Genomic DNA, 17645 nt, shown 5'->3' with positions numbered 1-17645 from the left:
CATTATTCTATGTTATTGGATATTTCTCCAGTTTCTCCTGGATAAGTACATAACTCCAAATGTTCAATAAAACTGAAAATAAAAAAATTACACAAAAAAAAGCTCCCCCCCAAAAAAATTATTACGAAAAAAACAATCGTTTTTTTTCGCAAGTAAATGCAATACGCTTCCGTATAATATAAAGTTTTCCTAAAACAATCAACGTGTATTTTTTTTTTCTTTCCCAACACTCAGCTGAGGCAATGAGTCGTCACCATGGTGATTGATTGAAGACCCGCCCACCACACCTGTGTGCTAATTGAGCACACAGGTGTCAGGCATTTGTCCTCCTCTGTGATTGGTCGTCAGCCTCCTTAAAGTGCTTGCGAGCAGTTTGTCCTCTACGGCTGCCGTGCGTTGTTTGCGCTTCTCGATCGTTTGTCATGATGGCGACTCACCTATTTGCGGTTCTGCTCTGGTGCGCGGCGGCTCTGCCAGGCTTTGTGGTGACACAAACGGTGACGTGCGGCGAGGACAGCGCGAAGGCGGCGGCTGGCATGGCCGTCCAGCACATCAACGGGAGGCACAAGCACGGGTTCAAGTTCAGGCTGCAGGAGGTCCAGAGCAGCAGTTACCAACAGGTTAGCGCTTAGCATGATAATAGTTTGTATTCCTTTACTGGTAAAACATTCATTTGGTGTTTAAAAAAAATGCAAATTTCAAATGCCAACACGTGTTGACCATGCTTTTTGTTGTAGCAATGCTAACATTTAGCCACCTAGCATGGTTAGTGGCACAAACGGCATCTTCAAGGAGTGACTCATGAAAAGCGTCTTAACAGGCTCATGATTCTCTTTTTGTCTTTCAGTTTTCCGGCGGTTGCCACATCGACGTGAACGTGAAGCTGGTGCAGACCAAATGTCACTTCAGCAACCCCAAACCTGCCGACGAATGTCAACTGTGGCGGCTGGACGAACGGGTGAATATTCTTTCGCGCTCAAGTCGACGGCTGCTAAGGATGCTAACGTTCTAATTGTTTTTCTGTTTCCAGGGCGCAGTGGCCACCTGCAGTGTTGAATTCTGGGTGATGTGGGGCGTGGCCAAAATCACCAAATACGACTGCACCACCAGACCAGGTCATCACACACAAACGCACCCTGTCACCCTGTTTTTATTTTTTAGATCAACATCAGCGATATTTAGGAATCGTGTCTGGATACAAATGGTCTTTAATATATGGTTCTTTAAAATGGAACAGCCAAAAAAATCATCTCACAAAAACATGGCTGAACCGTCGGTTTGTGTTTATAAAAAAAATAAAATGCAGAACCGCAACTTTAATAATTGAAGCGGTGTTTCGAAATGAGGTGTTGTGCTTTTTGGATGTAATTGGAATGAATGGGCCGTCATTGTCTGCTCTGATTGGCTAGCTAGAAAATGCATAGCAATAATGTTTGTTTACTTGGCCTTTTAGTAAATCATGTGGAAGGTTCTGAATAAGTGCGTTTACGTTTTGTGAAAGGTTGTCTGATAAAAGTTCAAATGCCATTTGAGTTTCTTCTCTAAAACGTTGTCTTTTGGCTCATGATGACGTGTGCAGAACTGGCCAACAAGGAGCTGCTAATGGTTTGTCCCTCCTGCCCCGAGTTGTTGCCTCTGGACGACCCGACGGGCGTGAGCGCCGTGCAGGAGGCGGTGCTCAAGTTCAACCGGGAGAGCCAACACCACAATTACTTCACCCTGATGGAAGTGGCTCAGCTCACAGCCGCGGTAAGGACTCGCCTTTCCGCTTTTCTTTAGACTTTATTGTCCACTTGAACGCCTCGTCGTCTTCAGGACAACGTGAACATCGGCACCATCACCCGTCTGAAGTTTGCCCTGGTGGAGACCACGTGTCCCCGAGAGTCCAAGGGCACGTTTGCCGCCTGCACGCCTCGCTGCCCCGACCGAGCTGTGAGTTAGCTTAGCTTGTTGCCATTTTTATTTTTTCACGTGATCTGACTTGTTGTCTTTTGAAGAATCACGTCTATTGCCAAGCGTCCTATTACAACTCGCACCGACAAGTGGGAGAACTGGACTGTGAAACGTACCCCCCAAAAGTAAGTCTTGAGCAAAAGCGCACCGTGGACTTGTACGCGCCGAGTGCCTCATCGTTCCTCTGGGGTTCTCCGCAGAATTCCGAGCCCCTCCCGGCTGGCGAGCCGGAGCCCGTCTGCAGGCCGTTATTCCACCAGAGTTCGGAAGCTTGCGTTTGCAAGGCCAAGCTGAGAAATCCTCAGCCGTCCATCCACCACATTTGTCCCTTCCCGCTTGACACGCAGCAACTTCAATAAAAATATTTCATAAAAAATTGCTGCTGCTCTTCTGTGATCACATGATTGAAGGTCTTCTTTTCAAACATGGCTGCCGTTTGGGCTTGGACAGTTGGCTGTCATGCTAAAGGCTAAGAACTGGGTCCAAATTGGATTGGGATAAAATTTGTGAATATTTCTTCCAAAATTTTCCTTAAATGAATTAATTTAAGGTTTACCAAAACTCTTTGCACTTAAGCATTTTTAAAACCATCAGTGATGATAATTGCTGGCCATGGAGTAAATATGTCCTGGAATAAAGACCGAATATGAAACTAAGTGGGTAAGTAAATATGTTGAAAAAGCAAGCGCCATAAAACACTGAAAATGAGTCAAAGCATAAACATTTCTGACAAACTCTCTTTTGGCTGAATATTTTTCTTGTCTATCAGTTCAACTAATGGAATTGGATCTTGAGTTGAATTCATCTCGTCTCTCGTGGGGGACGTTCTTAGATTTGATCAAGGAACTGATGAAAAACGGAATCTTTTTGCTGCATGACACATTTACAAAGCAATAAGATTTGAGTTTGTTTTACAGCGAGGTTAACTTAAATGCCGCTGAATGTTGCCTGTTGATTTTGTAATCGAGATGCGAAATGAAAAAGGGCACAACGCGGACTAGCACCAGGTACGAGAATAGAAGTAAAGAGGACCCCAAAAAGATCTTAACCCGATGTGATGCAAATGTGGGACTGGCAAAGTTAACCTGAACACTTTTCAACCCAATTTCAAGCACCAACTTGTACAATGTGCTTCATGTCTGCGGTTGCTGCGCTCACCATTTGTGGACGTTTGGCCCCGATTCGAGTCTTGCAGGTTGAGGAACACGACGTCAGCAGAGAGACTTCATCAAAAGGAAAAGTGTTTTGCGGTTTGCAACGCTCCAGTTCTGGACTTTCGGCAAACTTTGGATGGCCGCTGGCGTTCAGGTCCGGGAACCGCAAATTTCGTCGAACCTTCAGCCTGGCAGATAGAGAAAGGCGTTGGATGGAACACTTTACTGCTTACCAAACCAAGCAAACAAGTTCTTGGAGAAAGAAAGGCGAGGACAAAATGATGTGATCATCAACATTCCCACACAAAATCTTATATTGTTTTTTAAATGGCACACGCATGGACACTTGAGGAAATCTGACATTTAGCTCGAAAGAAAGCCAAGAGTCTCAGGCCCCGCCCACACGAAAGCCCCTTTCAATGTATCCTCACAAGTTTCTTACCGTTTAGGCCGTTTGTCCACACGATGGCGCCGTTTCGGAGCTTGTAACCGATCCCTTTTGAAAGCGGGCTCCAGAGTGGAAAGATTTCAAAACCGTCCGTCTGGACACCGTATGCAGGATACTCCTCCCGTGATGACGTCATGGCCGCAGTTCCATGACGAGGCATTGTCGCAGATTGATGACGTATGCGCCAATTCTCGCGCGAACCGTCAGTCTGTCTACAACAATGGCGGATAGCCGTGTAGTAATTGTTTTGCTTGGCCTCCTTAGCTTGCTTCTGCAGCAAAATATTTTGCTTCTTTATTCCCACGCTCAACAAGCGGTGTTGTGCTTCAATCAGCCGCCATTGTGTTCGTCTTTTTCATGTTCTTTCGATACATGCAAAGCCATGTTTGTTCTGTAGATTGCAATAAAATAAAAATACAAAGTGATTCTTCTTCTACGCTTTCCGTTAACTCCCTGTGGCTGCTCCACAGCGCCACTCCAGGCATTTTCTCCAAAGATAAAGCGTTTCTTGTTGTGATTTTTTTTTTCCCTTGGGGGGGAGGTGGGGATGGGGGCTTGGGGGGTAATGTTTTGTTCACCCCCCAAAAAATGACATTCTTTTTTTCTTCAAATAATAAAAATATTTGTATATATTTAAAATAAAATACTGAAAAATACATTCCCAGAAGATATTGTCTTTTATTTTTTTAAATATATTTTTTAATCTTAATGTTGCTACTTGACCTCAAAAAGTGTTTTTTTTTCTTGAAAAAATAAATACATACTTGAAATATGACTTTTTTTTTCCTCAAAAAGGTTTTTCTTTGTACAGCCATTATCTTGAAAAATACTCATTTTACCTCAAATAGGCATTTTTTCCCCATGTAAAAAAATAAAATAAAAACGGGGGGGGGGGGGGGGAAACGCTGTGTGTATATATATACATATACACAAAACCAAAAACATTTTATTTATATTATAAAAAATGAAAAATATATGACTTTTTTATCGAAATAAAACTTTTTTTCATGATAAATTGTAAATATTCTAAGCTATAAATAATTTTTTTCTTTCTTCTTCAAAGAAGGAATTGATGGGGGATATATATATATATATATATATACATATACACAAAACCAAAAACATTTTATTTATATTATAAAATTATAAAACACATTTTTTGTCCAAACAAGATTTTTCCTCTTTTTTTTTTTAAGACAAAACCACTTTCTTGAAAAATATATCACTTTTTTGTCGAAATAAAACTTTTTTCATGATAAATTGTAAATATTCTAAGCTATAAATAATATTTTTCTTTCTTCTTCAAAGAAGGAATTGATGTGGGGGGGCGATCAAGCATTTCTCTGAGAAAAAGTCCATAGAAAACAGTTTTTGGAAAAGCAAATGATGGAAAATTGAATTCAAATAATAAAAGTAAAAACGGCAACTTTTGTCCAAAAATCATATATTTTTCCCTTCTTAAAAATGAGTTTGTTTTGTACAATTCAAACTTTGTTGTGGTCGGACGCGGATTTTTCTCCACTTTGATCGTTTGCTCGATTGCGCGTGTCCTGATTTTTGGCCACTGATTGCAAGCAGGTCTGCCACTAATGAGCTCACACGTGCCAGCTGTTTGACCTCCCGTGCGATTGGCGGTCCGAGCTCGTCATCCTGCTTAAAGTGTGCACCCAAGTGTGTTTTCGTCATCTGCTGTTCTTCACGATGGTCGCTCACCTGTTTGTTGGTCTGCTGTGGTGCGCCTTGGCCCCGCTGGCCCTCCTGAGGACGGCGCCTTTGCCGGGGGTCACCTGCAGGAAAGATGGCGTGGAGACGCTGGTCAACATTGCCGTCCAGCATATCAATTGGCAGCACAAGCACGGCTTCAAGTTTAAGCTCAACAAGATCCTCGGCAGCAAATATCAACAGGTTAGCGTTTAGCATTAGCACCGCATGCTTTAAAAAAAAATTTTTTTTTTAAGGAAGTAATGGAATTATCAAGTGTGTAATGATCTTTTAGCTTTTTGTTTGTCTTAAAATTTGCTATGAAATGATTCACCTTAATTTGACAGTTTTTGTGAGATGCAGAAGCGACATATCCCCTGACCCCCAAAATTTTGGCTTGTGAACTAAAGCAAAAAACTTTATTAGTATTTTTTTTCCCTGTGTAAATTGTACTTTAAAATTTAGGAAACTGACTTTTTTTTCTTTTTTTAATACAATAAAATCTATTTACTCAGTTTAAATTTCTTTCCAAACGTTCATTTTCGTGAACAGGTTAGCTTAGCATTCCCATTTAATCAATCCAATTCCTAAGTTGAAATAGTTTTGACAGTTTCAAAATGTAAATTTTTTTTTGGGGGGGCCCCCCATCAGGTGCCGGGCGGCTGCCACGTGGACGTGTCTCTCAAGCTGGTGCAGACCAAATGTCACTTCAGCAACCCTAAATCTCACCAGCAGTGCGTCCCCTTCAGATTTGCTGAACGTGTAATTATTCCGTCGCAACCTTCGCCCCCCTCCCGTCATGGTGCCAGCTCATGAGGGCTTGTTGGTTTCAGGGTGCGGTGGCGACGTGCGGCGTCCGTCTTGCGGTGGCATCCGGCACGGCCTCGGTCAGCAGTCACCTTTGCACCACCAGACCAGGTAAGGCGCCACCAACGCTCGCCGTTGTTGGAAACTGACCAGAGTCAAATGATTTGATTTAGAAAATGCTTCTGAAAAGATGAATTGCAGTCAGAATCCTTTCCCGCTCACTCCATGTAAACTTGAAACTTTCCTTTAAGGGCAAGTTTTATTTTGCCTCACCTGCTTTTTGGTTTGTTTTTGGTTTTGTTTGCGTGTGGACTTTTGTTAACATGCCGGCTGTTTTCAGAACACACCAACGCGGAAATGGTCATGATTTGTCCCGACTGCCCCGTCTTGTTGTCCCTGGATGACCCAAGAGGCGAGAAAGCGGCACACCAGGTGGTGCTCCAATTCAACCGCGAGGGCCAACACCGCAATTTCTTCACCCTGATGGAGATTGCTCAGCTGACAAGCGTGGTGGGCGAAATACTGCTTTTGCTGCATCACAGGCCAAATGAGTATTTTTGTTTTGAAACCGTCTTTTCCTGCGTGGCAGTACATTCTCGGCTTTGGCACGCAGACGAGTCTCAAGTTGGCCCTGGTGGAGACGGACTGCCACCGAGAGGCCAACATTGCGTTTGCACCCTGCACGCCTCTCTGCCCCAATCAAGCTGTCAGTTAGCCGTCATGCTAATGCAACGTTCAAACCAAGACAAATGTTTTCTTTGTCAGGATTGTCAACTGTCTTTCATTTTACTTTATTTTGACGGCATTTATTTTCCCTTTCAGGTTCACGTCTTTTGCCAGGCCACTTATTACGACAGGGAAGCTAAAATTGCGGAACTTAAATGTGAATTTTATCCGCCGCAAGTAAGTCAACAACAAAAATTCATGTCGTTACTTGTACGCACAAAGCACCTCATAATTATTATTATTATTATTTTTCCCATCCCACAGAAGTCTGCGTCGGACCCCGCATGCGGACCGTTGTTCCATCAAAGGCCGGAAGCTTTCGCTTGCAAGGCGCAGCTGGGAATCCGCAAGCCGGCCGTCCATCACATTTGTCCCTTCCCGCTTATTGTCAATCAGCCATATTGATCCAAAGGCTGAACATGGCGTTGTGCTTGGCACTCGTGATTAACAATAAAAAAAAAAAACATTTAAGTCTGTGGTGTGTGCTTGGTTGCTTTTGAAAAAAAATAAAACTATGAACATAAGGTTTCAAGGACTTGCCATTTTTCTGCCTGTGACCTTTGCCCTCCCACATGTTAGTCTGGGCTCCATCGAATATGTTGGGCATATACATTACAGCCGTTAAACGTCCTCAGCGTCTTCTTTTGGACACACGCAAGTCTTGAAACGTTCCTGTGTGGACGAGATTTGTTTGAGGAACCGAGCCGGATTTGCTTCCGTCTGGGCGCCGCCTCAGTTTGATACCATTTTAAAGAACCTGGAAATTAAGTCATTAACCTGTTTTAACTGCATGTGATGAATTGTTTCAGTGCGCCTCAGGACTCCCTTGAAAAAGTGATTTTCCTGGTTAAATTGGTTCAAAAAAAGTTTGTTTTAGCACCAGGCTAAAAGCAAGTTTTCTGGGGGTCATTACGATCAAAGGAGCACTCAGCATGTGGGGTAACTCCTCCCCCCCCTTTTCCTTGTCTTTACAGTCAACCAATCTGTGCTTTGGCTACTCGCGGTTCAGCAACTGCATGTACTCGCATGTTCAGATTTTTCAATATTTTTTCATTCTGAATATTTTGGAGGAGGTGATTTTTCCGTCCGTCCGTCTTCAATTCCGCTTATCCGGGGTCAGGTCGCGGGGGCAGCAGCTTTAGCAGGGAAGCCCAGACTTCCCTCTCCCCAGCCACTTCAGCCTGCTCCTCAGACGGGATCCCAAGGCGTTCCCAGGCCAGCCGAGAGACGTAGTCTCTCCAGCGTGTCCCGGGTCGTCCCCGGGGCCTCCCGCCGGTAGGACATGCCCGGAACACCTCCCCAGGGAGGCGTCCAAGAGGCATCCGAACCAGATGCCCGAGCCACCTCAACTGGTTCCTCTCAACGCGGAGGAGTAGCGGCTCGACGCTGAGTCCCTCCCTGTGATTTTTCATTTATCCATATTTGAAATTTCAATTGAAATATTTTCATAGGATTCTAAATTTGGCTTAAACATATTTTGTATTGCTGCTGCGAAAAGAAAAAAAAATCAAACTTGTTTGAAAAATAATAATTGTTAAAGTACTACTTGGGATTTTTTTCCTAGTAAAACAGAATGACTTTTTCTTTAAAAAAAAAGGCATTCTTTAAATATTTTCAAATTTGCTGTTTGTTTTTTTAACCCAATCCTCTTTATTGCATGTTCATACATTTGGAATGTCCATTAATAAGGGATCATCAATGATTTGCAGATTGCAATGAGTCGTCACCATGGTGATTGATTGAAGACCCGCCCACCACACCTGTGTGCTAATTGAGCACACAGGTGTCAGGCATTTGCCCTCCTCTGTGATTGGTCGTCAGCCTCCTTAAACCTTGGGCGTTTTTTTTTGATTAAATTCTTGTAATTGTTGCCAAAATCTGGCATTTCCTTTGAAGTGAGATAACTTAGTCATTTATGAATATTTTTTTCACTTTCAACCGCTCAAAATGTTCACTGGCATCAGACCTATCTATACATAGTTAAAAAAAATTTTTTTTTAATGCCCTCTATGGACAATAATAGCAGTATTATGCTAATAGCAAAATTAACTATGCTGTATATATATGTAAAATAAAGGTCTAATTTGAATATTTCATATTACATATTTAGAGCCTTGAATAAGTCCATAAGTCATAACAATATAATTTTTTTATGCATGCCCAGTTTTTCACAATGGCATTTTTCTGAATAGCACAAAACTCTTGTAATTTTGCCAAAATCAGGCATTTCCTTTGAAGTGAGATAACTTAGTCATTTATGAATATTTTTTTCACTTTCAACCGCTCAAAATGTTCAGTGGCATCAGACCTATCTATACATATATAGTTTTTATTTTATTTTTTTAATGCCCCCTATGGACAACAATAGCAGTATTATGCTAATAGCAAAATTAACTATGCTGTATATATATGTAAAATAAAGGTCTAATTTGAATATTTCATATGACATATTTAGAGGCTTGAATAAGTCCATAAGTCATAACAATATAATTTTTTTATGCATGCCCAGTTTTTCACAATGGCATTTTTCTGAATAGCACAAAACTCTTGTAATTTTGCCAAAATCAGGCATTTCCTTTGAAGTGAGATAACTTAGTCATTTATGAATATTTTTCACTTTCAACCGCTCAAAATGTTCAGTGGCATCAGACCTATCTATACATATATAGTTTTTATTTTATTTTATTTTATTTTTTTAATGCCCCCTATGGACAACAATAGCAGTATTATGCTAATAGCAAAATTAACTATGCTGTATATATATGTAAAATAAAGGTCTAATTTGAATATTTCATATGACATATTTAGAGGCTTGAATAAGTCCATAAGTCATAACAATATAATTTTTTTATGCATGCCCAGTTTTTCACAATGGCATTTTTCTGAATAGCACAAAACTCTTGTAATTTTGCCAAAATCAGGCATTTCCTTTGAAGTGAGATAACTTAGTCATTTATGAATATTTTTCACTTTCAACCGCTCAAAATGTTCAGTGGCATCAGACCTATCTATACATATATAGTTTTAATTTAATTTTATTTTTTTAATGCCCCCTATGGACAATAATAGCAGTATTATGCTAATAGCAAGACTAACTATGCTGTATATATATATATATATATATAAAATAAAAGACTAATTTGAATATTTCATATGACATATTTAGAGGCTTGAATAAGTCCATAAGTCATAACAATAGAAATTTTTCTGCATGCCCAGTTTTCACACAATGGCAGTTTTCCGAATAGCACAAAACTCTTGTAATTTTGCCAAAATCAGGCATTTCCTTTGAAGTGAGATAAATTAGTCATTTATGAATATTTTTCACTTTCAACCGCTCAAAATGTTCAGTGGCATCAGACCTATCTATACATATATAGTTTTTATTTTATTTTATTTTTTTAATGCCCCCTATGGACAATAATAGCAGTATTATGCTAATAGGAAGACTAACTATGCTGTATATATATATATATATAAAATAAAAGACTAATTTGAATATTTCATATGACATAGTTAGAGGCTCAAGCAAGGTCATAAGTCATAACAATATAATTTTTTTATGCATGCCCAGTTTTTACACAATGGCATTTTTCAAAACTTGTAATTTTGCCAAAATCAGGCATTTCCTTTGAAGTGAGATAACTTAGTCATTTATGAATATTTTTTCACTTTCAACCGCTCAAAATGTTCAGTGGCATCAGACCTATCTACACATATATAATTTTTTTTTTTTTTAATGCCCCCTATGGACAATAATAGCGGTATTATGCTAATAGGGAGACTAACTATGCTGTATATATATATAAAATAAAAGAATAATTTGAATATTTCATATGACATAGTTAGAGGCTCAAACAAGTCCATAAGTCATAACAATAGAATTTTTTTATGCATGCATTTTGTATTCATTTATTAGCCTTTGGCCCCACCTAGTGGATTTTTGTGTTAACACTCTCAACACACAAATTCCTCTATTTTCATGTTTATGACTCGTCAAAGAAGCGATTGCATCAGTAATCATGGAAAATGCATTATAACACATCAGGTTCACAGCATATCAAAAACTGTGATTTATAATGGGAGTCAATGAGCCAAAATCAGGCATTATTACATGTTAATGTTTTGTTCACCCCCCTAAAAAATGACATTCTTTTTTTCTTCAAATAATAAAAATATTTGTATATATTTAAAATAAAATACTGAAAAATACATTCCCAGAAGATATTGTCTTTTATTTTTTTAAATATTTTTTTTAATCTTAATGTTGCTACTTGACCTCAAAAAGTGTTGTTTTTTTTCTTGAAAAAATAAATACATACTTGAAATATGACTTTTTCCTCAAAAAGGTTTTTCTTTGTACAGCCATTATCTTGAAAAATACTCATTTTACCTCAAATAGGCTTTTTTCCCCCATGCAAAAAAAAAAAACGGGGGGAAAAACGCTGTGTGTATGTATATACATAAACACAAAACCAAAAACATTTTATTTATATTATAAAATTATAAAACACATTTTTTGTCCAAACAAGATTTTTCCTCTTTTTTTTGTAAGACAAAACCACTTTCTTGAAAAATATATCACTTTTTTGTCGAAATAAAACTTTTTTCATGATAAATTGTAAATATTCTAAGCTATAAATAATATTTTTCTTTCTTCTTCAAAGAAGGAATTGATGGGGGGGAGATATATATATATATACACACAAAAACAAAAACATTTTATTTATATTATAAAATTATTAAACACATTTTTTGTCCAACAATATTTTTCCTTTTTTTTTTTTAAGACAAAACCACTTTCTTGAAAAATATATCACTTTTTTTGTCGAAATAAAACTATTTTCATGATAAATTGTAAATATTCTAAGCTATAAATAATATTTTTCTTTCTTCTTCAAAGAAGGAATTGATGTGGGGGGGGCGATCAAGCATTTCTCTGAGAAAAAGTCCATAGAAAACAGTTTTTGGAAAAGCAAATGATGGAAAATTGAATTCAAATAATAAAAGTAAAAACGGCAACTTTTGTCCAAAAATCATATATTTTTCCCTTCTTAAAAATGAGTTTGTTTTGTACAATTCAAACTTTGTTGTGGTCGGACGCGGATTTTTCTCCACTTTGATCGTTTGCTCGATTGCGCGTGTCCTGATTTTTGGCCACTGATTGCAAGCAGGTCTGCCACTAATGAGCTCACACGTGCCAGCTGTTTGACCTCCCGTGCGATTGGCGGTCCGAGCTCGTCATCCTGCTTAAAGTGTGCACCCAAGTGTGTTTTCGTCATCTGCTGTTCTTCACGATGGTCGCTCACCTGTTTGTTGGTCTGCTGTGGTGCGCCTTGGCCCCGCTGGCCCTCCTGAGGACGGCGCCTTTGCCGGGGGTCACCTGCAGGAAAGATGGCGTGGAGACGCTGGTCAACATTGCCGTCCAGCATATCAATTGGCAGCACAAGCACGGCTTCAAGTTTAAGCTCAACAAGATCCTCGGCAGCAAATATCAGCAGGTTAGCATTTAGCATTAGCACCGCATGCTTTAAAAGTTTTTTTTTTTTTTTTTAAGGAAGTAATGGAATTATCAAGTGTGTAATGATCTTTTAGCCTTTCGTTTGTCTTAAAATTTGCTATGAAATGATTTACCTTAATTTGACAGTTTTTGTGAGATGCAGAAGCGACATATCCCCTGACCCCCAAAATTTTGGCTTGTGAACTAAAGCAAAAAACTTTATTAGTATTTTTTTTCTCCATGTAAATTGTACTTTAAAATTTAGGCAACTGACTTTTTTTTTTCTTTTTTTAATACAATGAAATCTATTTACTCAGTTTAAATTTCTTTGCAAACGTTCATTTTCGTGAACAGGTTAGCTTAGCGTTCCCATTTAATCAATCCAATTCCTAAGTCGAAATAATTTTGACAGTTTCAAAATGTAAATTTTTTTTTGGGGGGGCCCCCCATCAGGTGCCGGGCGGCTGCCACGTGGACGTGTCTCTCAAGCTGGTGCAGACCAAATGTCACTTCAGCAACCCTAAATCTCACCAGCAGTGCGTCCCCTTCAGATTTGCTGAACGTGTAATTATTCCGTCGCAACCTTCGCCCCCCTCCCGTCATGGTGCCAGCTCATGAGGGCTTGTTGGTTTCAGGGTGCGGTGGCGACGTGCGGCGTCCGTCTTGCGGTGGCATCCGGCACGGCCTCGGTCAGCAGTCACCTTTGCACCACCAGACCAGGTAAGGCGCCACCAACGCTCGCCGTCGTTGGAAACTGACCAGAGTCAAATGATTTGATTTAGAAAATGCTTCTGAAAAGATGAATTTCAGTCAGAATCCTTTCCCGCTCACTCCATGCAAACTTGAAACTTTCCTTTTAAGGGCAAGTTTTATTTTGCCTAACCTGCTTTTTTGTTTAACATGCCGGCTGTTTTCAGAACACACCAACGCGGAAATGGTCATGATTTGTCCCGACTGCCCCGTCTTGTTGTCCCTGGATGACCCAAGAGGCGAGAAAGCGGCACACCAGGTGGTGCTCCAATTCAACCGCGAGGGCCAACACCGCAATTTCTTCACCCTGATGGAGATTGCTCAGCTGACAAGCGTGGTGGGCGAAATACTGCTTTTGCTGCATCACAGGCCAAATGAGTATTTTTGTTTTGAAACCATCTTTTCCTGCGTGGCAGTACATTCTCGGCTTAGGCACGCAGACGAGTCTCAAGTTGGCCCTGGTGGAGACGGACTGCCACCGAGAGGCCAACATTGCGTTTGCACCCTGCACGCCTCTCTGCCCCAATCAAGCTGTCAGTTAGCCGTCATGCTAATGCAACGTTCAAACCAAGACAAATGTTTTCTTTGTCAGGATTGTCAACTGTCTTTAATTTTACTTTATTTTTTGACGGCATTTATTTTCCCTTTCAGGTTCACGTCTTTTGCCAGGCCACTTATTACGACAGGGAAGCTAAAATTGAGCAACTTAAATGTGAATTTTATCCGCCGCAAGTAAGTCAACAACAAAAATTCATGTCGTTACTTGTACGCACAAAGCACTTCATAATTATTATTATTATTTTTTCCCTTCCCACAGAAGTCTGCGTCGGACCCCGCATGCGGACCGTTGTTCCATCAAAGGCCGGAAGCTTTCGCTTGCAAGGCGCAGCTGGGAATCCGCAAGCCGGCCGTCCATCACATTTGTCCCTTCCCGCTTATTGTCAATCAGCCATATTGATCCAAAGGCTGAACATGGCGTTGTGCTTGAACTCGTGATTAACAATAAAAAAAACTAATGCATTTAAGTCTGTGGTGTGTGCTTGGTTGCTTTTGAAAAAAAATAAAACTATGAACATAAGGTTTCAAGGACTTGCTGTTTTTCTGCCTGTGACCTTTGCCCTCCCACATGTTTGGAGTCTGGGCTCCATCGAATAACATTGGGGTTACATGGCATGAATGCAAAAGACATTGAAACCTTGGCTTGACGTGGACACGTATTTTCAGAATAAAAGTTCCATTTTGCCCCATCCCAGCAAATGTGTTTGGAGGTTCTGATAAGCCTCTAGCTTTTCTTTTCATGCCCTTTTATCTCAAGTGTGTGTACCTTCATACTGTATACCTTGTCAGTGGCCTGATGTATATTGTAACGCACAGTGGGTAATATCTCCACGAGTCAAGAGTGACCTTTGCTAAACATTTTTGACAATTGGAAACATCCTACCAAAGTACTTGTGGGTCATCTCGCTCAGGAATCCCGATAGAATCAAGATTCGGTTGCAAATGAGACGTACCCCGGATTCTCTTTTCTCATCTATTTTGCATTTTGGAACTACAGATGAGCGTCAACTCAACGCAGTCAAACCACGCACGTAATCAGGGCACGTGCGTGTAGCAGACATTTCTCCACTATGGTTGGTTGTCAAATGAGATTAATTTTGTTCTTAACCTTTTGAGAATAAATCCATATTTTATCAGGTTTCCTTCCTTATACAATAATACAGATGAACTTGTCTTAAATTTTGTTCCTAAAAAGTTTTTTTTTGTTTTTTTACAAATCCTTATTTCCTCATGCATACGACTACTGTAATAAAAAAATCGACTTAAAAATGGTTTTGTTCCTAAAATGGATTGAAAAAAAAAATGTGGTCTTGAAAAATGTAAAAAGATTTTTCGGTCCTTCGGCTTCCAGCTGAGGTGAATGCGCCATCACTCGTCACCGTGGTGATTGAATCGTTTTTTTTCTCAAGTAAATGCAATACGCTTCCGTATAATATAAAGTTTTCCTAAAACAATCAACGTGTATTTTTTTTTCTTTCCCAACACTCAGCTGAGGCAATGAGTCGTCACCATGGTGATTGATTGAAGACCCGCCCACCACACCTGTGTGCTAATTGAGCACACAGGTGTCAGGCATTTGTCCTCCTCTGTGATTGGTCGTCAGCCTCCTTAAAGTGCTTGCGAGCAGTTTGTCCTCTACGGCTGCCGTGCGTTGTTTGCGCTTCTCGATCCTTTGTCATGATGGCGACTCACCTATTTGCGGTTCTGCTCTGGTGCGCGGCGGCTCTGCCAGGCTTTGTGGTGACACAAACGGTGACGTGCGGCGAGGACAGCGCGAAGGCGGCGGCTGGCATGGCCGTCCAGCACATCAACGGGAGGCACAAGCACGGGTTCAAGTTCAGGCTGCAGGAGGTCCAGAGCAGCAGTTACCAACAGGTTAGCGCTTAGCATGATAATAGTTTGTATTCCTTTACTGGTAAAACATTCATTTGTTGTTTCAAAAAATGCAAATTTCAAATGCCAACACGTGTTGACCATGCTTTTTGTTGTAGCAATGCTAACATTTAGCCACCTAGCATGGTTAGTGGCACAAACGGCATCTTCAAGGAGTGACTCATGAAAAGCGTCTTAACAGCCTCATGATTCTCTTTTTGTCTTTCAGTTTTCCGGCGGTTGCCACATCGACGTGAACGTGAAGCTGGTGCAGACCAAATGTCACTTCAGCAACCCCAAACCTGCCGACGAATGTCAACTGTGGCGGCTGGACGAACGGGTGAATATTCTTTCGCGCTCAAGTCGACGGCTGCTAAGGATGCTAACGTTCTAATTGTTTTTCTGTTTCCAGGGCGCAGTGGCCACCTGCAGTGTTGAATTCTGGGTGATGTGGGGCGTGGCCAAAATCACCAAATACGAATGCACCACCAGACCAGGTCATCACACACAAACGCACCTTGTCACCCTGCTTCTTTTTTTTCCTATTTATAACCCTTGCTTGACCAGTGCAGGACTGGCCATCTGGCAAATAAGGCAGATGCCTGCTGGGCCAGCATATTTTGGTGTTGAAGCTGTACTTTTTTGTTTGCAGAACTGGCCAACAAGGAGCTGCTAATGGTTTGTCCCTCCTGCCCCGAGTTGTTGCCTCTGGACGACCCGACGGGCGTGAGCGCCGTGCAGGAGGCGGTGCTCAAGTTCAACCGGGAGAGCCAACACCACAATTACTTCACCCTGATGGAAGTGGCTCAGCTCACAGCCGCGGTAAGGACTCGCCTTTCCGCTTTTCTTTAAACTTTATTGCCCACTTGAACGCCTCGTCGTCTTCAGGACAACGTGAACATCGGCACCATCACCCGTCTGAAGTTTGCCCTGGTGGAGACCACGTGTCCCCGAGAGTCCAAGGGCACGTTTGCCGCCTGCACGCCTCGCTGCCCCGACCGAGCTGTGAGTTAGCTTAGCTTGTTGCCATTTTTTTTTTTTTCACGTGATCTGACTTATTGTCTTTTGAAGAATCACGTCTATTGCCAAGCGTCCTATTACAACTCGCACCGACAAGTGGGAGAACTGGACTGTGAAACGTACCCCCCAAAAGTAAGTCTTGAGCAAAAGCGCACCGTGGACTTTGTGGCCGAGTGCCTCATCGTTCCTCTGGGGTTCTCCGCAGAATTCCGAGCCCCTCCCGGCTGGCGAGCCGGAGCCCGTCTGCAGGCCGTTATTCCACCAGAGTTCGGAAGCTTGCGTTTGCAAGGCCAAGCTGAGAAATCCTCAGCCGTCCATCCACCACATTTGTCCCTTCCCGCTTAACACGCAGCAACTTCAATAAAAATATTTCATAAAAAATTGCTGCTGCTCTTCTGTGATCACATGATTGAAGGTCTTCTTTTCAAACATGGCTGCCGTTTGGGCTTGGACAGTTGGCTGTCATGCTAAAGGCTAAGAACTGGGTCCAAATTGGATTGGGATAAATTCCCCCTTTATACTGTATGGGGGCGATTTAACTGTTTCTAGAAAGCTTTGGTACTTTTCCTCATTTTTAAAATCTGAAATTCTCAAAAAAAATACCTTCAGTTTGACTTATTGAGGTACTTAAACTATTGGCTGAACATGGAGCAAAAATCTGTCATGTAATGACTAAATTTAACACAATATAGGTTAAAATCCAAAGAATAAAGATACTTTAAAAGTGGATAAAGGGAGGATTGCCAAGTTAATGGAAGGCGGTTCCAGAGGGAGGGCCCAGCAAGTGAAAAGGCTCCATCAGCTCTGTTGCCATTTCAAGATTGGAAGAATCTTCAAATGAAATCTAGCAGAAAGACCAGAACTGGCGTTATGCCTTAATCCTACCAGCGCCGGTTAGGAGACGAGCAGCAGCATTTTCGGACCAACTGGAGACGCTTGAGGGAGGACTGGCTGAGTAAACCGGGCCAGATGGAACCAAGGCATGGATTAGAGTTGCTGTTGAGAAAGGCGGGGCTTCACCTTGGCCAGCTGCCTAAAATGAATAAAAAGATGGACTTGACAACCGCACCAAAGTTGTCAGTCCAATTTCAAAGCCAAGTTTCTTTTCATTGAAGTTGAATAAATTGACAGGCCTTGATGAGAACGTGTGAAATCT

The 17645-nt window shown here is 41.3% G+C and overlaps 5 protein-coding genes across 5 annotated transcripts in view; 4 read left to right on the top strand and 1 right to left on the bottom strand.

Annotated features, from left to right (window-relative positions):
• Nucleotides 1-17645, bottom strand: part of trappc8 (trafficking protein particle complex subunit 8) — a 41012-nt gene that overhangs the window by 1614 nt on the left and 21753 nt on the right. Inside the window, exons 33-41 of the transcript XR_015096405.1 lie at nt 17375-17522; nt 15290-15439; nt 12821-13043; nt 12099-12172; nt 5986-6208; nt 5269-5342; nt 3550-3763; nt 3112-3295; nt 438-587 (exon numbers count right to left, since the gene is read on the bottom strand). The gene's annotated coding sequence lies outside the window, so the exon portion shown is untranslated. The remainder of the gene's footprint in view (nt 1-437; nt 588-3111; nt 3296-3549; nt 3764-5268; nt 5343-5985; nt 6209-12098; nt 12173-12820; nt 13044-15289; nt 15440-17374; nt 17523-17645) is intronic.
• Nucleotides 240-2367, top strand: LOC147166614 (antihemorrhagic factor cHLP-B-like). Its single transcript, XM_086088227.1, has 7 exons — nt 240-620; nt 848-958; nt 1031-1115; nt 1580-1749; nt 1816-1932; nt 1998-2078; nt 2154-2367. Exons 1-7 carry the CDS (start codon nt 423-425, stop codon nt 2310-2312), a joined length of 921 nt encoding a protein of 306 aa, XP_085944353.1. The 5' UTR covers nt 240-422; the 3' UTR covers nt 2313-2367.
• Nucleotides 4841-7218, top strand: LOC147166613 (alpha-2-HS-glycoprotein-like). The gene is made up of 7 exons (XM_086088235.1): nt 4841-5460; nt 5908-6018; nt 6090-6174; nt 6404-6573; nt 6653-6769; nt 6886-6966; nt 7054-7218. Exons 1-7 carry the CDS (start codon nt 5257-5259, stop codon nt 7192-7194), a joined length of 909 nt encoding a protein of 302 aa, XP_085944361.1. The 5' UTR covers nt 4841-5256; the 3' UTR covers nt 7195-7218.
• On the top strand, nt 12087-13471 carry LOC147166612 (alpha-2-HS-glycoprotein-like). The gene is made up of 5 exons (XM_086089561.1): nt 12087-12290; nt 12743-12853; nt 12925-13009; nt 13207-13408; nt 13456-13471. The coding sequence occupies exons 1-5, from the start codon at nt 12087-12089 to the stop codon at nt 13469-13471; spliced, it is 618 nt and encodes a 205-aa protein (XP_085945687.1).
• LOC147166611 (antihemorrhagic factor cHLP-B-like) lies at nt 15197-16853 on the top strand. Its single transcript, XM_086089560.1, has 7 exons — nt 15197-15472; nt 15699-15809; nt 15882-15966; nt 16122-16291; nt 16358-16474; nt 16541-16621; nt 16695-16853. Exons 1-7 carry the CDS (start codon nt 15275-15277, stop codon nt 16851-16853), a joined length of 921 nt encoding a protein of 306 aa, XP_085945686.1. The 5' UTR covers nt 15197-15274.

Source organism: Leptonotus elevatus, chromosome 11 (assembly GCF_054856555.1).
Source record: "Leptonotus elevatus isolate MCC_2025b chromosome 11, RoL_Lele_1.0, whole genome shotgun sequence".
In the NCBI taxonomy this organism is placed as follows: domain Eukaryota; kingdom Metazoa; phylum Chordata; class Actinopteri; order Syngnathiformes; family Syngnathidae; genus Leptonotus; species Leptonotus elevatus.
Note: the sequence above shows the minus strand (reverse complement) of the source record. Positions and strands in the feature narration are given on the sequence as shown.

What these genes read in the sequence shown, in the direction of transcription:
- LOC147166614 (XM_086088227.1), top strand. Translation starts at nt 423, where the DNA reads ATGATGGCGACTCACCTATTTGCGGTTCTGCTCTGGTGCGCGGCGGCT. An exon ending in CGACTGCACCACCAGACCAG is followed by an intron (nt 1,116 to 1,579) that starts GTCATCACACAC and finishes TGACGTGTGCAG; the next exon opens with AACTGGCCAACAAGGAGCTG. An exon ending in GTGAAACGTACCCCCCAAAA is followed by an intron (nt 2,079 to 2,153) that starts GTAAGTCTTGAG and finishes GGTTCTCCGCAG; the next exon opens with AATTCCGAGCCCCTCCCGGC.
- LOC147166611 (XM_086089560.1), top strand. Translation starts at nt 15,275, where the DNA reads ATGATGGCGACTCACCTATTTGCGGTTCTGCTCTGGTGCGCGGCGGCT. An exon ending in TGTGGCGGCTGGACGAACGG is followed by an intron (nt 15,810 to 15,881) that starts GTGAATATTCTT and finishes TTCTGTTTCCAG; the next exon opens with GGCGCAGTGGCCACCTGCAG. An exon ending in TGGCTCAGCTCACAGCCGCG is followed by an intron (nt 16,292 to 16,357) that starts GTAAGGACTCGC and finishes CGTCGTCTTCAG; the next exon opens with GACAACGTGAACATCGGCAC.
- LOC147166613 (XM_086088235.1), top strand. Translation starts at nt 5,257, where the DNA reads ATGGTCGCTCACCTGTTTGTTGGTCTGCTGTGGTGCGCCTTGGCCCCG. An exon ending in TCGGCAGCAAATATCAACAG is followed by an intron (nt 5,461 to 5,907) that starts GTTAGCGTTTAG and finishes GCCCCCCATCAG; the next exon opens with GTGCCGGGCGGCTGCCACGT. An exon ending in CTCTCTGCCCCAATCAAGCT is followed by an intron (nt 6,770 to 6,885) that starts GTCAGTTAGCCG and finishes TTTCCCTTTCAG; the next exon opens with GTTCACGTCTTTTGCCAGGC.
- LOC147166612 (XM_086089561.1), top strand. Translation starts at nt 12,087, where the DNA reads ATGGTCGCTCACCTGTTTGTTGGTCTGCTGTGGTGCGCCTTGGCCCCG. An exon ending in CCTTCAGATTTGCTGAACGT is followed by an intron (nt 12,854 to 12,924) that starts GTAATTATTCCG and finishes TGTTGGTTTCAG; the next exon opens with GGTGCGGTGGCGACGTGCGG. An exon ending in CCTTTGCACCACCAGACCAG is followed by an intron (nt 13,010 to 13,206) that starts GTAAGGCGCCAC and finishes GGCTGTTTTCAG; the next exon opens with AACACACCAACGCGGAAATG.